Raw genomic sequence first — 16,031 nt, 5'->3', positions numbered from 1 at the left:
CCTTCTTTCTACCCACACCTCTTTCTACCTAACCCAAAATCTTTTTCCCAGATCAATAAAATTTTAAACTGATTTTATTTCATTCAACAAACATTTATTATGTATAAAACACCTTTGGTGTACTGTGGTCTTGACTTGCAACTTCTGATAAGGGAAAGAATAATAAGTGAAGATATTTGAATAATACATGCCCCAAATAAAGTGGAGTTGATCAAATGATGCTCAAGTCTATCCAATTGAAAACTCAAAGGAATTGGCATAAATTGAAGGGTAAATAAAGGCAGGTAGTAGCCATAGTTTTAAGATGAAAGAGCTAATATCTTTGATCCTGAAAATCATCCTAGAAAAGAATTATGCAAATTTACACTCATGTTTTTCATACAAAAGAGGTAACACCAAAGAAAGTTAATAGAAGTCTGGCAAGACTGGAGAGAAAATAGAGGATGAGGAATGATAATGGGGACTGGCATGTCTTTGTTCTTTGTTCTCTTCATCTCTTTGAACATCATTAAGGCTAGAAGAGAGCAGTGGTAAAGAATATCATTTTCTGTCTTCCCTAAGGCTGTGGCCCACCCATGCTGTTTTTAGTAACCAAGGAAAACATTAATTTAATTGTAGTTTCTGAATGGCCAGAAAATCACAGTTAAGTTAATCCTTTTATTTGTGTCTGAATCAAAACTCTGTGTAGAAACAGTGACTCAGTGGAACTAACTCTATGTCCTCTTAATAAAGAATGTGTTTTCTTTGTACACCAGGAGATGTGGCCACTTTATAGATACTGGAGTGGAGGAGAAGGCTGGAGTTTATGCCAGAGTTGCTGGCATTGATGCAAAAATTAAAATGTAGCCCCTCCTTTAAGGGTGCAGTGGCCCTAACAGCTTACTTATACCATTTAGAGAAACATGATAAAGATAATCCCCAAATCATGCATATGGCTTTGGAATACAGCACATTATTCTTATTGTCCCTTAACAGATCTTCTTTTCCAATATTTCTCAGTTTAACACTAAGATTTTCATTATTTAGACACTGTTGGATAAAATTTCAACAGATGTCTATAAAGTGTGTGGCAGGTGCACTTCTCAAAACTCAAGGTGCAAGTAATATTGTATCTTATTTTTCTAAATTAACTGCTGTGAGCCTCCAGGCAACAAAGCAAGAAAGCTCATTTTTGTTCCTTCTCCTTTGGACTGGCAGGATCTGATACAATCACAAAGCCAGAAAACTCAATATCGGCTAGAGGTATACATACAATCAGGTTCCATATGAGTTTGGTCACCACTAAGGTACTTCATCCCTAGTACCAATAAGATACAGGACTTAATGAGCTAGAGAAAAGCCCCTCCCCAAACTCATTTCCTTCTTAGTTTCAAGGAAACTACTTGTAGAGTCAGGCCATTTTCCTCTGCTACTTCTTCTCCCCTACATTCATCAACACTTTCTCTGTCCTGACAATCCAGCTTCCTAGTGAATCTAGCCACCAGTCACAGTATGAGAGCCATGGGACAGATCCATCCAGCAGAAGTATTTTATCTGGCCTGAACAGTATATTGTTGTTTTTTAATTGAGGAAACATTTAAAAATTAGAAGATTGTGCATAAAAATCTCCATATCTTGAAAAATCTGAAAATCTAGCAACACTGGGTCCATATCCCTACATGGCAATAATTGGCAATAGAAATGAGTAGAGGTCACACCCTTTAATTTGAGTTATGTCCATGGAATATCTTCTGTTACAGTGATGGAGCTCAACTTTATCCTATGGACAGTAAGAAACCATTGAAAACATTTAATTGGGGAATAGCAAGATTTTTTTTTAAGATAGAGAGAGTGCATGAGCAGAGGAGGGAGGCAGAAGGAGGGTGCATGAGCAGAGGAGGGAGGCAGAGAGACAGAGAGAGAGAGAGAGAGAGAGAGATTGAAAATCTCAAGCAGGCTCCATGCTCAATGTGGAGCATGATGCTCCCACAACCCTGGGATCATAACCTGAGCTGAAATCAAGAGTCAGATGCTCAACCAACTGAGCCACCCAGGCACTGGATATTTTTATTTTAGAAAGATCAATCACATTGATGGTGGCATATAGAGTGAAGGGGCAAGAATAGAAACAAAAATGGGATAGAAGTCCACTGCATTCATCTAGGGGACTGATGATGAGGGCCTAACCTAAAACAACAGAATAGGAAAGAAGAACTAAATTTCAGATACATTCAGAAAGTGAAATCAATAAGATTTAATGACACACCACATAAATTGAGGCATGGACAGAGATGGAAAAATAGATGATTCTCAGCTTTCAGGATGATTTAAGAATGGGCAGACAATGGTAGAAAGTGGTACTGTTTTTCAAGATAGGATTTCAGGAGGAATATATTTTGGGTAGAAAAAGATAACGAAGGGTTGATTTTTTTATGAGTATATTTGAATTTGGAGTAGGTGTTGGTCATCCAGGTAGAGATGTCTAGAATTCTGGTGGCTCTACATAGATAGATACAGAGATGCTGTAGGATAACTTAAGTCAAAATACCCTGTGAAGAAAGAGCAACAGATAGGAAACTCAGGAGACAGAACTAAGGGACAGTTACAGTTTGGGGAGTCATCAGTGTATAAGAAGATGTCATTGGAGCAGGCTTGCCCAGAAAGAAAGTCTAGAGTGAGAGGAAAGGCAAAGGACAAATTTTGAGGAACACCAATATTTTAGAAGCAGCCAGACAAGGAGAAAACCAACAAAGAAGCAGAGATGGATTATCAGAGAGAAAAAAGGAGAACATAAGAAGACTGGTGACATGACAATAAGAAAAGAAAGAGTTTCAGAGAAGGATGTGGTTGCCAAAGTCAAATGCCACAGATAAATCAAGGGTAGTAAGCAGTGAGGAGAGACTGGTGAAATAGGTGTTTCGGAAAGAAATGAAAGATGAGTGATTCACTTACGTAGTTCCTGTCAGCCATAGTCTGGCTCTCTTAGTGACAGAAGTACAGAAAGATTTCCAAGCCCCTTCCCATTTACTCACCAGAAATGCATGAAGGATTTCATCATGTTGTTGCTATGATGAAATTACTTATGAGAATTTCCTTAAAAAACCATCTGAGACACTGCCCTCATACATGAGGCAGGATAGAGACATAGGAAGTGGCAACAGCCCTTACATAAGCTTGAGTTGGCCTTTTGACCCCAGCAGAGAACAATCTCTCACAGAGTCCCCAAGGCCATGCCAGCTTTGTGCTTCCCGTCTGAGAACACAACCCTCACAACCATACTTTCAGCTGCCCTGAACATGAAAGTATACCTTCTTACAAATTCTCCCAATGTAAATTATCTTCAATACTTCAAAGAATTTTTTAAGTTTATTTATTTATTTTGAGAGAGAGAGAGGGAGAGGGGGAGAGAGAGAGAGAGAGACAGCATGAGCAGGGGAGGGGCAGAGAGAGAAGGAAACAGAATCTGAAGCAGGCTCTGAGCTCTCAGCACAGAGCCGGATGCGGGGCTCAAACCCACGAATGGTGAGATCATGACCTGAGCTGAAGTCAGATGCTTAACAGACTGAGCCACCCAGGTGCTCCGTCTTCAATATTTCAAATGTAGTCATCCCTCAATAAATTATACTAGTGTTCGTCCCACTAGATGATAGCCTCTACATCAATATCTTTAGCTCCTCTCTTCTACACCCATAATACTTCCTCAATATCATGACTGTTACTTCTAACTACCCAAGACCCACATCCTGCTCCCTACAGGATCCACTCTCAATGTTAGACATGCCTGTCAGTTATGTCCAATGGGATTCTGAATATAACATAAAGATAAGCATGTAAAGAATGAGCATACTTTCAGTATCATCTTATGCCTTTTAGTTCTGGAGAGACAATGTGAAACATTTAATAAAGTATTTTATTAAATTAGTCGTCAGGAAACTAAGTTCAATGCTGGCACTGGCATAGGTTTATAAATTATCCTTGCAATTGTAAAAGCATTACATAAATGTGATACTACAGTTGATATTTATAAATTTGATGCAATGTTAGGGAGTTCCAAGGTAGATGTTAGTATAATTAAGTGGTCTTGCCCCATTCAGAGTGTTGAAGATACCTAAAGGCAGATGCCCATCTGAATTGGAGGTAAGATATAGATAATTCAAAATAGTAAGTTACAAAAGTTTACTTAACTTTCAAAAGTATATCAGGAAGACAAATCTTCTAGAGAATTAAAAGGAGGAGGGGTGCCTGGGTGACTCAGTCTGTTAAGTGTCTGACTCTTGATTTTAGCTCAGTAATGATCTCGTGTTTCATGAGATCAAGCCCCACATTGGGCACCAAGCTGAGTATGGAGACTACTTGGGATTCTCCCTCTCCCTCTCTCTTTCTGCCCCTCTCCCACTCACTCACTCTCTCTCAAAATAAATAAGCAAACATTAAAAAATGTATATCATAGAATGGATCCTAAAATCATAATTTTCATTTTCTGAATCACTGAATAATTGAAATTTGGCTGTATTGATACAAATTGCTTGATAATTCATTTACCAAAACACTAAAAGTTGAGATGCCATGACTCAAGTGTTACAACTTTCTTTTCCATTTGACTCTGAAAAACCTTTTATGAATTTACAAGTAGAAAATTTAATTTTTTATTTGAGACTTTTTCTTTGACTAAATGAAAGAATTACTAAATAGGTGATTAAATTTTTTACTTTAACTGATTTAATTTGGATTTGTATTATGTTAGTTCCTAAAATTGCAGTGTAGCATTTTCTTAGATGGAAGTGGATGGAAAGAGTAGCTTTGATGCTAGACATACTTGAGTTACAACTTCTCACCAGATCTGTAACCTTGGGCAAGTGTGTTTGAAAATCCATGATGGGCCAGGAACTGGGCTTTACTTAGTCATTTCACCTAAACCTCTTAGCAATTTTCTGAGACAGATTTGGCACATGACCCAAGGACCAATGAGGTTAAGACGCTTGGCCAAGATCACACTAATCTAGTGTTGAGATGTGGATATAAATAGAAGCTGAGTTGCTCTTTGGTTTTGTTTTCATTTGGAATGGGTGAATGAAACCAACAACTGTCTTCTAATCCAAATAGAGTATCTCCTTAGAGAGACCCAGAGTCCACCAGCTTGTCTTTCCCAGACTCCTCATAAAGGTAACGATGCCCTCCAAAGGTTCACAACATGCACTCTTGGAAACACAGTTTGGCCTCTGGGAAGACCAATAGCTATTCTTTCATTGCAACAAATCAGACAAGAATCTGCCCCTAATTCTAAGATAAAATAAAAGAAAGAGAAATACCAGGAAAGTGAAGAGCTGTGCCCTGGAGCTGTGTGTGTGTGTGTGTGTGTGTGTGTATGTGTTGTGGGGGGATTCCCTTTACTGCTTAAAAAATAACCAGCAAAAGCCAAATTTGTCATTCATATTTTTTCATGACTCACTAATTCCTCCTGCTGATAAGTATCAGAGTCCTCTTAAGAGTTTTCAGAGACTCTGATCATCACTTGGAAAATGAGGAGAATAACTTCCTTGTAATATTATTGTAAAGGATTAAATGAAACAGTAAGTAAAATTACTAGCACAGTGCTTGGCGCACTGTAGACATGCTAACATTTGAGAAGGGAGCAAAAAAATACTCAAAGGAGAAAAGATGGTCTCTTCAATAAATGGTGTTGGGAAAACTGGGTATCCGTATGTAAAAGAACTCACAAAAACTGACCTGAAATGGATTAAAGACTTAAATGTTAGACATGAAACTCTTAGAAGAAAATAAAGGAAAAAAGCTTGAAGACATGGGTCACTTATTTTTAATATCAATAACCTCTAGAGACTATAGCCATTCTTCTAAAATTATTAAAAGTGTATTCTAGATAAGTAAAAGAAGATTATAGATTTCATGTGATCACAAAAGTTAGGCAAAGATTGATACATGCTTGATGTAGATCCACACTCCCTTATATGGAATTCTGAAAACCAAAATTTTTTTCTAAGGACCTAAAATTTTTCATAACTCATTTGGAAATAAAATACAATCTGAACTCATGTGACAATTAAATCCTGATCTGAACCAACATGAAGTCTTTATTTATTTCACTTTATATGAATTTTCCTATATTTCACTTTAAATCATGAATTATTTGGTTATGAGTGCTGCCCTAGTCCCTGCTGGGAGTACTACATATATACAGCATATAGTCTACCTGACAACTCTAAAATCTAAAAAATCTCTGAATTTGGGGGCACCTAGGTGGTTCAGTCGGTTAAGCGTCCGACTTCGACTCAGGTCATGATCTCATGGTTTGTGAGTTTGAGCCCCATGTCAGGTCCTGGGCTGACAGCTCAGAGCCTGGAGCCTGCTTCAGAATCTGTGTCTCCTCTCTCTGCTCTTCCCCTGCTCATGCTCTGCCTCTCTATCCTTCAAAAATAAACATTAAAATTTTTTTTAAATAAAAAACTCTGAATTTTGAAACACAACTGGCCCCAAGCTTTCTGATAAGATACTGTGGATCTTTAGTTGCTTTTGTGGACTGCTATGCTCAGGGTTTGTAAAAAGATAAATATGGATGGAATGAAACAGTATCAAAATTTTTCAATTGTTTAGAATCCCAGCAGAAGGCTGAAGAAGTTTGCCAAATGTACTTTATGCAGCTACGTTCTGGCCTTATAAAAAAGACAGCCTGTTATTTTAAGAAAGAAACCACCAAAAGACATTCAACAAGAAGAGGTAAGGGGAAACTACATTTCCTGGTAATTTTTCAATATAGTAATGAGCATCTATTAGCCTTCATTTACCACATCTTAGATATATAATTTTTTCCCTCGACCAAATTTTCCTTCTGAAAAATAGTAAGGATGCTGAACTATTTTCTAGCCATTTTCAAAAGGACATATAAAGAGTTTTATAGCATGGTAGAAAAAGTCATGTCATAATAAGTGAAAACAGAGTATATTAAATTGTAAATATATTTACAGTATTTTACATTTTTTTCATTTAAAGGTATTAAACTAAAATGTTAATAGCAGTTGTTTTTTTTGGGTGTTGAGACCATGGGTCACTAGTTTTCTCCCATCTGGACTCCAGTGAGTGTACCCTACTGTGGTATAAGTGTGCCAGGAAATATTGATCCCTTCAGACTGTGGGGTGGCTGAAGCCCTGGGGTCAGTCATCACTGTCAGCAAGCAGCTTTGACTCAGAATCCTCAAAGTGGGGGTAAAGGGTTTGGGCAGAGTGGGTACTGACAATCCACTCCTACTCCACCCTTATCCTACAGCTGGAAAGTATAAAGAACATCTAGTATTCACTGCCCGTCATCAGCAGCTGGAACGACCTGTGGAGGGCTTAGCCTTTGGTGTGCCTATGGTCCAGAAATGCTTTGGAACAACTGATGTTCCAAGTATCCAAGGTATGCCTGGTGATGGGCATGGTGTGGTGTGAGGAGGGAGGTAAGACACAGGACCATGACAAGTGCCACTTCAGGAAACAGCTTCAAGTCCATGCCTACTTGTGTAACAGAAACTTCTGTCCATTTGCTGTCATTGTACCCATTTAGTGGTATCCAAACTAGTCATAGTGTAGCTGCTCTAACAATATATGTGCATTCTATAGTTAGCCCTCCATCATTATTTTGAAATGCTTGTCCTGGGTTGGAATCCCATATACATTACTCCTGGGGAAAATACATAATCCTTCAGGGAAAAAAAAACACATTTCCTCCCCAAATTTCAACATTTCGACAATGAAAGAAAATGAAGAACTATTATATTTTTAAAATATAATTTCAGCTCATAAACATTTTAAATAGTTGTTAAATTGGTTTTAGATTGTATCACCTACTTGTGCAAGTAAACCCCAAGTTGATGGTAATTATCAAGAAATGAGGAGATCATTAAGAAAACTTGACCAGGAATGGCATATTGCCATTTCAAGCATAACTCCTGATATAAATATCTTAAGTTTCCAGAAACATACTGAGGTTTCTCATTAAGAATTTATGCTAAGCAAAATAAGTCAATAAAAGAAAGACAAAAACCATATGACTTTACTCATATGTGGAATTTAAGAAATAAAACAGATGAACATAGGGGGTAAGAGAAGAAAGGGAAACAAACCACAAGAAACTCTTAATAATAGACAACAAACTGTGGGTTGATGGAGAGAGGTGGGTGTGAAATGGTCTAGATGAGTGATGGGTACTACGGAGGGCAATTGTTGTGAAGAGCATTGGGTATTGTATGTAAGTGATGAATCACTGAATTCTACTCCTGAACCCAATATTGCATTGTGTGTTAACTAACTAAAATTTAAATAAAGACTTTTAAATAATTTTACTTCAGAAATTCATATACACATTCAATATTTAACATTCTTCTATTTTGTATATTATTTCTCTTAGCACAATTCTATAATATAAAGAAAATGTAAAGATTTTTTTTCTTCAAGGACCAACATAGGTCCTAATTCTACACCAGTTTACCCCAGCGTGCCATAGAAATATTATCATTTTCTATGTGTGCTGGGACATTGTTTTAAAAGTTGAGAGTGCTGCTGTAAATGTCTCTGTTATTTAGCCAGAAGACAGAATGGGTCTCCACACTTTACAGATGGGTATTCATTTAACCATGTCTCTCAAAATACAGTCCCTTCTTGTCCACAGTCCCCTTGACCATAAGAAACAAGGAAGCTGGCAAAGTCTGTCACTTTTCCAGCTTACTTCTCTCCATCAAATCCTCCCATAAGGACACTAGCATGACCTCCTATAGTCTTCATGAAGGAGACCAGCATCTTTAATCCCATTCAAGTGACATACCTCCGCCTTTGAGCTATGTTAAGCTTGCACCAAAGGCTTTTATTTATCCAACAATGGTGGACAAAGTACAGCTCAAATTGGAAAAACAAAAACAAAAACCTTAAACAAAGTGGTTTTTTTTTAATTGCTGAGGATTGTTCATGGGAACAAGATATTTTGAATTTTTAATGGCAAGCTTTTCACTTGTTACAGAATATTCTGCTTCCCTGAGCACATACAATGATCAATCTATTACTTTCGTTTTTGAGGATGGAAGTTATGAGATCTATGTAGAAGACTTGGGAAAAGACCAAGAGAAAGGTAGAATATTTCCTTTTGTCTATAACGATATAATTATGACTAGTAAAGTAAAAAATAAATTTACCAAGCCATGAATAATGTATTACTTCAGACATGACACATAGATTTCATACTGTGTGCTAACTCCAATACATTGGTGGACATGCCTAAATATCACTAAGTTGAAGAGAATTCAGAAGCTTAGTGAGGATTTAATAGGAAAGGATGCTGATATTGAGAAGCGGTATCTGTTGTGAAAGATGGAAGAGGGATTCCTGGGTGGCTCAGTCAGTTAAGCATCCAACTCTTGGTTTTGGCTCAGGTCATGATCATGGGATTGAGCCCCATGTCAGGCTCTACACTGACAGCACAGGTCAGCTTGGGGTTCTCTCTCTCTCTTTCTCTCTCTCTCTCTCTCTTTCTGCCCCTCCCCAACTTGTGCTCTCTCTCTCTCAAAATAAATAAACTTAAAAAAAATGGATGAACAGACCACATATATTTGCTACTGCTAATTACCTGCTATGTCTTTCCAGTCCTATCAATATCACCAAAGTACAATCTCAAATAAGAGAATATACCAGTGTTATGGACAATTTGTTAAATATTTTAATAATAACTGTGTTAGAGAATTCATCAGAGCATATTCATACATTTTTGAGACCTTCCTTAAAATCACAAAATTTCTTTAATTGATGTATAATAAAAGAGGATATTGTCTGACGTTATGTATTTGTTAAAACTGAAACATTTTGATAAAATTGTATCTTACTGAAGGGATTTTATGCATTCTCTTTCAGATAAGGTGTTATTCCGTTATTATGATTTCCAACCTCCCTCACGTGAAACAGGTAATTTGGAAGACTAGGTAGCTGTAGTACTTGAATTCTTGAATTTGGGGCAAGGACAAATCCAAAAATGCTCCATAAAAAAGGAAGGCAGTCTCAGAAGGCTCTCTCCAGCCCACATTCATGGTTAAATCTTAGATTCTTAGAGGATTTATTCCATCCCATCCATTTGCAGTTTAATAACTAGGATGAAGGTTTACATTTAAAAAAGATCCAGGATAATAGTGGTTTAAGCTACATAAAACTTCATTTCTATCTTAGCCAGGACGAGAATGGCAGTGCTGCTCAACAAGTTGTCCGGGGACCAGGATCCTTCTCTCTGTCACTCTGCCAACATCTACATGGTTCAAGATTACTTGCTACCTCAGCAATGCCCAATCAGCAGGACAGTGGAAGACAGATGCATGAATTATCTTTCCCTTTAAGGACAAAACCTTGAAGTTGCATGTGACACTACCATTCACCTCACATTGGTCAAAACTTAGTCACATTTCTACACTTAGTTACAAGAAAACAGACTGGGAAATGTTCTATTACACAAGGAAAGTAGTTGGGATATTGAAGGAAAACTATCAGTGGCTTTACATGGAGACAGGGAAGCTGACACCCAGACAAATAACCAATAGAGTCATAATTCTACAATTAGAAACCAAATAAGAAAACTAAGGAGCTTAAAAATACCCCCAAATTGTCCAATGACTCTTTAGGAGCTTAACATTACCCCCAAATTATCCGGTGACTTTTTAGTTTCATTTGGGTACAAATACTTCTATAAGACATGTTGGTTAATGAAGCAATTATTTTACATCACATCTTGGATTCTTTTCCTAGGTGTTAAATTCATTTCATTAAATTGAACTTACTTGTTCAATTCTTAGCTTTATAATTTAGATTTTTAAATTAATTTATTATTTTTAATTTACATATTTTTTTAATTGCAAGGTGATGCTGATGATGGCCATACGTTATTGGTAAATCTGAGTCCTACAAAAGACAAAGACTTCCTGCTGCATGCCAATAACAAAGAACACTCTGTGGAGGTAATAGAAATATTCACTTAACTGTCATAATTGACTCCACTCTGTTGTGCAGATTTGGGTGTTTGGCACAGTTCAAGGAAAAAGTTTTGTTTCTGCTATTGTACATAAAACACAGTTACTACTAATAACTTGCTTCTGGAATAGGGAAGGGAGGGAAATGGCATGTATAGCCTTGCTACTTAAAGTCTGGGCTCTGCCAGTAGTGCAGAATCAGCTGCGAATTTGTTAGAAATGCAGAATTTCAGGCTTCCTCAGAACTGAATGCGAATCAGTGTTTTAACAAATCTCCAGGAGACTCATATGTGCATTAAAGTTTGAAAAGTGCTAGTATGTAGAATGATCTGAAATTCTATCTACTCAGCTTTAGGAACTACTTTGTTTTTCCAGGAAGCGTTTCTTAATAAAATAGTTTTCTTAGGCAAATGCAAAAGTAATTTTACACTCCAAGCCTGCTAAAGGGAAAGTCATAAATATTTCCATCTGCCAAGATTTACAATTATCATTATAAATAATAATCTACATTCTAATCATAATCATGTAGATTATTGTAGATAATCTACAATCTAATCACTACACAGCCTTTTTCAGTTAGTAAATGTTAGTATAATATTGGTCATAATGAAGAGTTATAAACATTTTGAGGAACAAGCCAAAGATAGAGACCAGGAAGAAAACATAAGAGTATAATATAGATGACAAATTACATAAATACAAAATTATAAATCTAACTAATACAACCATGTAAGGTATTAACATAAACACTGGATGGTACCCCACATCTTCCTTAACAAATGCTCCTCAATGTATATAACAGTGTTTGGCATATATAATTACTCAGTAGTAAGAGCTAACCCATACAGAACTCTCTTATATGCCAAATACCATGCTAAATGTTTTACAAGCAGTCTCCTTTAATTCTTGTAGTAATTCTATGATGGAATTATTGTTTTTGTCAGATATTACTGTATAACAAACCATTCCCAACACTTACTGGCCTGAAATAATAATCATTCATATCACTCACATGTAGAAAACAGATTAGGCTAAAAAATTGAGGCTTGAGAAGTAAAGCAATGTGCACAGGACTCAGAGATAGTACATGGCAAAAGTGGGGCACAAATCCTGAGCTGCTGTATCCAAATCCAGTCATTCTAAGCTACAAAGCATCTCAAAGTATGTAGACCATCAGTAAATTAAATTAAATCCACCCCACTTCAGCCCTCTACTAGCTTCTTCCTACCCCATTCCCATCCCCTACTTAGTAAGTAGCCTTGCTAGAAATACCAAGTTATAATTATTTCTCTTTAGTTTCTAACACAGGGAGGTGAGGTTGACTATGGATTTCCCACTCACGTACTGATTGCTTTCTTTCTTGTTTCCTCAGCTACAAAAATGTGAAAAACCATTGCCAGACCAGGCCTTCTTCCGCCTTCATAGGAAGTCTTCCAAATGTGTTTCATTTGAATGTAAGAATGACCCTGGAGTGTTTATAGGAGTAAAGGATAACCACCTTGCTCTAATTAAGGTAGAGGATCAAACTGAGTATTTTAGTACAGAGAATATCATATTTAAACTCTCTTAAACTTAATGTTATGGAAAGCTGTGGATCTTGTGTTGGATAACTCAAATAGCTACCACTGGAGAAATGATCGAGAAATAAAGAGGTAACATTCAAGGGAAATGGAGGGTACTTAGTATGCTATGGAATGTTTTTCTCATTATGTGTAAATACTTTTTTATGGTCTTTCATTTCTGCATTTTATTTCCTTCTGTATCATTACATATTCAATAGGGTATTGCTAAAGAGACCTCAGAAGAGGTACAACCTGAACTTTAATTTTTTCTACTTTCAGTACAGAAAGAACTTCATATTAGAGCTGAAACCTCTGGGGAGAAGCAAGGGCCTTAATCCAAGTCTCATTTTAGACAGGGATCCATTTTAAAGAGCTACATAAAGACAAAATTTTCCCTGGTTCCAAACAATGAGTTCAAACACTAAAGCTATTGGTGAAAAGACAACCAAATCTATTTGGACTGACCATTTCACAACTGGAATAAAACACCAAATTTGTTTGAAGATGCCCAAAACTTCAGATACCTACCTACATAGGTAGGCAGATAATATAAATATATGAAATGACAAAGACAGTCAAAACATTAAGAAAAATAAATCCAGTATTTGTAAAGTAAATAGTTTTGCCTCTAATTGTTTGTAAACTGCTGATTTTTTATAGACTTAGTTAAGTTTAAGCAAAGCATTCTTATATTAGGAAATGAAATAAATTTTAGTTCAGACATATAATTGAAATCATTAGGAATATCCAACAAATTAAAACGTTTTTTTTTTAAAGCACTGAGACACAACTTATTTTAGGACATCCAAGTACCATGGGATCCAAGTACCACAGTGAATTCAGAAATCCTCTAATCTACTAGAGCCTAGATAGGACACAGGATTATCATCACAATTTCAATAACTGACTCTTCCTGATGTTTGTAGTATACTATGTCCTTCTGACCCTATTCTCCAGGGATCTATGACTTTTGATATACATATCACCCTGGACAAAAATTCTTCTAATACTTTCTTCCCATGTATACAAATGTTTTTCTTGTCCAGCTTTCCAATTACCCTACTTATTATGGCATATTTGTTTGACTTTTATTACTTCTTTATTCTTTTGACCAAATGTGTTCTTGATATACCTTTTGTGACTCCTGAGCTTCATTACAAATCACCTGATATCTGGATGCCATCTTTATTCTACTTCATCTATCTGATGTTGTAGAATTTCATATAAGCCTATTAAAGAGCAATATTTTTTAATTAAACATCTTTGCATTTTACATTACTAAAATAATAAAATTCATACTTAACCATATAATAAGATTTTTCAACTACTAAAGGAATAGTTTTGCTTATTTTAAGGCCTTAATTCTACTATAATTTTTCCTAGGCTTAGCACTGACAATAAATGATAAAACTAATGACAATACTTATAAAACGCAACTTTTTCTGAAAGTGTAGGCTTTTTAATTTTTAATTGTTGAGATCTATTAGATTATAATGCTGGTGGAACATAAGATTAAAAAGGCTGAGAATTACTGTGTGAGGGTAAGCAATTATAAACAATAATAAATCTTTCATTACATTGCCAATTTTATTATTTTTTTTGTATATTGTTTCAAGTTTCTTTTTTTTTTCAATGTGTGAAGTTTATTGTCAAATTGGTTTCCATACAACATCCAGTGCTCATCCCAAAAGGTGCCCTCCTCAATACCCATCGCCCACCCTCCCTCCCTCCCACCCCCCATCAACCCTCAGTTTGTTCTCAGTTTTTAAGAGTCTCTTATGCTTTCATTGCCAATTTTATTATGGAGACAAAAATAAACGCAGAATCTATAATATCCGCTCTGAAAAACACTAAATGTTAATCATATGCATCTCTATGATATACTTAAAATTATTGTTTTTAAGTAACCAGATATATCTATTACATTGTTGAAGTTCTTGAATAAATTGTATTTTTCAAAAGTCTGTGAGGCCACGTTTTTATCATAAAATGACTCAATATTCTGAAGTTTTTAAGTGAAAGTAAGTACACTTTACTCCACCAATGTTGATATATGGAGTAGGTCATTTGTCTGATATTTTTGGTCATTCAAAATTAAGTAAGATATTTCAGAAAAGGGATTGTGTCTTTTACACCTTTATATTCCCAGTGCCCATCATACTGGCCAGCACAGATGAGCTATTTGGTGACTTTTACCCCAAATCAAACAGCCAACATACACCTGCCAAAGGAAATTTAACCTGACCTCTGATCATTTAGGTATCTTTCAACCTGGTTATCTTATTTTTCATGTTCAATTCTCCTTTTCTAAAAAACACTTTGTACCATCACTATACTGAGTATTATTTGATTAAAATATTTAAATGTGTGATGGTCTTTTGTCACTTACTTTCATGTGTTTTGATGGTCGATAACACAGACATAACTGGAAGGAATTTTTCCATTTCATTGTATCAGAATAACAATTATGCCAAAACTTACTTTTCCCTCATTTTATTTATATTCATTAGATTTTTATGTATTTATTGGATACCTTGAAATACTGTCAAGAAAACTTTATTTGAATAAGTAATATGACTTAGAATTGGGAAAAAAATGAAGAGTTAAGATTCAGCGAATTTGGAAAAATAATTGCTAATTTAATTAGAATGCAACAGCTTGACGGGGTGCCTGGGTGGCTCAGTCAGTTAAGCATCCAGCTTCAGTTCAGGTCATGATCTCGCTGTCATGGGTTCAAGTCCTATATTGGACTATGTGCTGACAGCTCAGATCCTGGAGCCTACTTCAGATTCTGTGTCTCCCTCTCTGCCCCTTAACCACTTGTGGCATCTCTTTCTCTCTCTCTCTCTTTCTTACAAAAATGAATAAACATTTTTTTAAAAAAAGAATGCAACAGCTTGATTAAAATCTTAAAAAATTGAATTATAACCACCACATCTGCAAAAAAAAAAAAAAAGCCAAAAAATAAAAACAATTTCAACCTTTATGCCTCATGCTGAGAAATTGCATGATGGATGGAAAAATCTTAAACAAGGGTACTCAAAATTCCTCCCCCATCCCCATCATACAATGACCTATACAGCCCAGAAGTCTTGTCCTCTAGCAGTTGCTCCCTTAATACATGTCATGCATATTGGACTTTGCTAGGTAGTATGAAAGCACCTCCCCCCCCCCAAAAAAAACTAAACTATGCCCTTGTCCACATGGAACTTAAAACATGTACAATTTATGTATTAACTCCCAACTCTGCAGTACACATTTGCACAAAGGTAAGATAGATCAGTGTAAGTTTCACATTAGAGAAAGAAATAAGAGTGAATTCTCTACCCTACTACCCACCCTGATCTATTCATGTATCCATCCTCAAGGTTATGTTATATAGGTTCCTTCTACAGGTCCCAGTCAGGGTTGGGATTAGGGGGTTTAGGACTCTGAGAAATGGATGCAAGAGATAAAAGTTAAAGCCAAATTGGTAGAGATAGAATCAATGAGGTACTTC

At 36.1% G+C, this 16,031-nt stretch overlaps 1 protein-coding gene across 7 annotated transcripts in view; it reads left to right on the top strand.

Annotated features, from left to right (window-relative positions):
• The window catches only part of IL33 (interleukin 33), a 38,602-nt gene extending 24,106 nt beyond the window's left edge, over positions 1 to 14,496 (top strand). For all 7 annotated transcript variants that reach the window (XM_058695425.1, XM_058695420.1, XM_058695422.1 and 4 more), the window contains 6 exons: positions 6,589 to 6,711; positions 7,259 to 7,390; positions 8,987 to 9,094; positions 9,871 to 9,921; positions 10,861 to 10,958; positions 12,343 to 14,496. In XM_058695425.1, the coding sequence (XP_058551408.1) occupies positions 6,589 to 6,711; positions 7,259 to 7,390; positions 8,987 to 9,094; positions 9,871 to 9,921; positions 10,861 to 10,958; positions 12,343 to 12,540 (710 nt within the window). In that variant the 3' untranslated portion in view covers positions 12,541 to 14,496. The remainder of the gene's footprint in view (positions 1 to 6,588; positions 6,712 to 7,258; positions 7,391 to 8,986; positions 9,095 to 9,870; positions 9,922 to 10,860; positions 10,959 to 12,342) is intronic.
• The last annotated feature ends 1,535 nt before the right edge of the window (positions 14,497 to 16,031 follow it).

This window comes from Neofelis nebulosa, chromosome 12 (genome assembly GCF_028018385.1).
Source record: "Neofelis nebulosa isolate mNeoNeb1 chromosome 12, mNeoNeb1.pri, whole genome shotgun sequence".
Taxonomy (NCBI): Eukaryota; Metazoa; Chordata; class Mammalia; order Carnivora; family Felidae; genus Neofelis; species Neofelis nebulosa.
The sequence above is the reverse complement of the archived record's forward strand: the minus strand, read 5'-3'. Positions and strand labels throughout refer to the sequence as shown.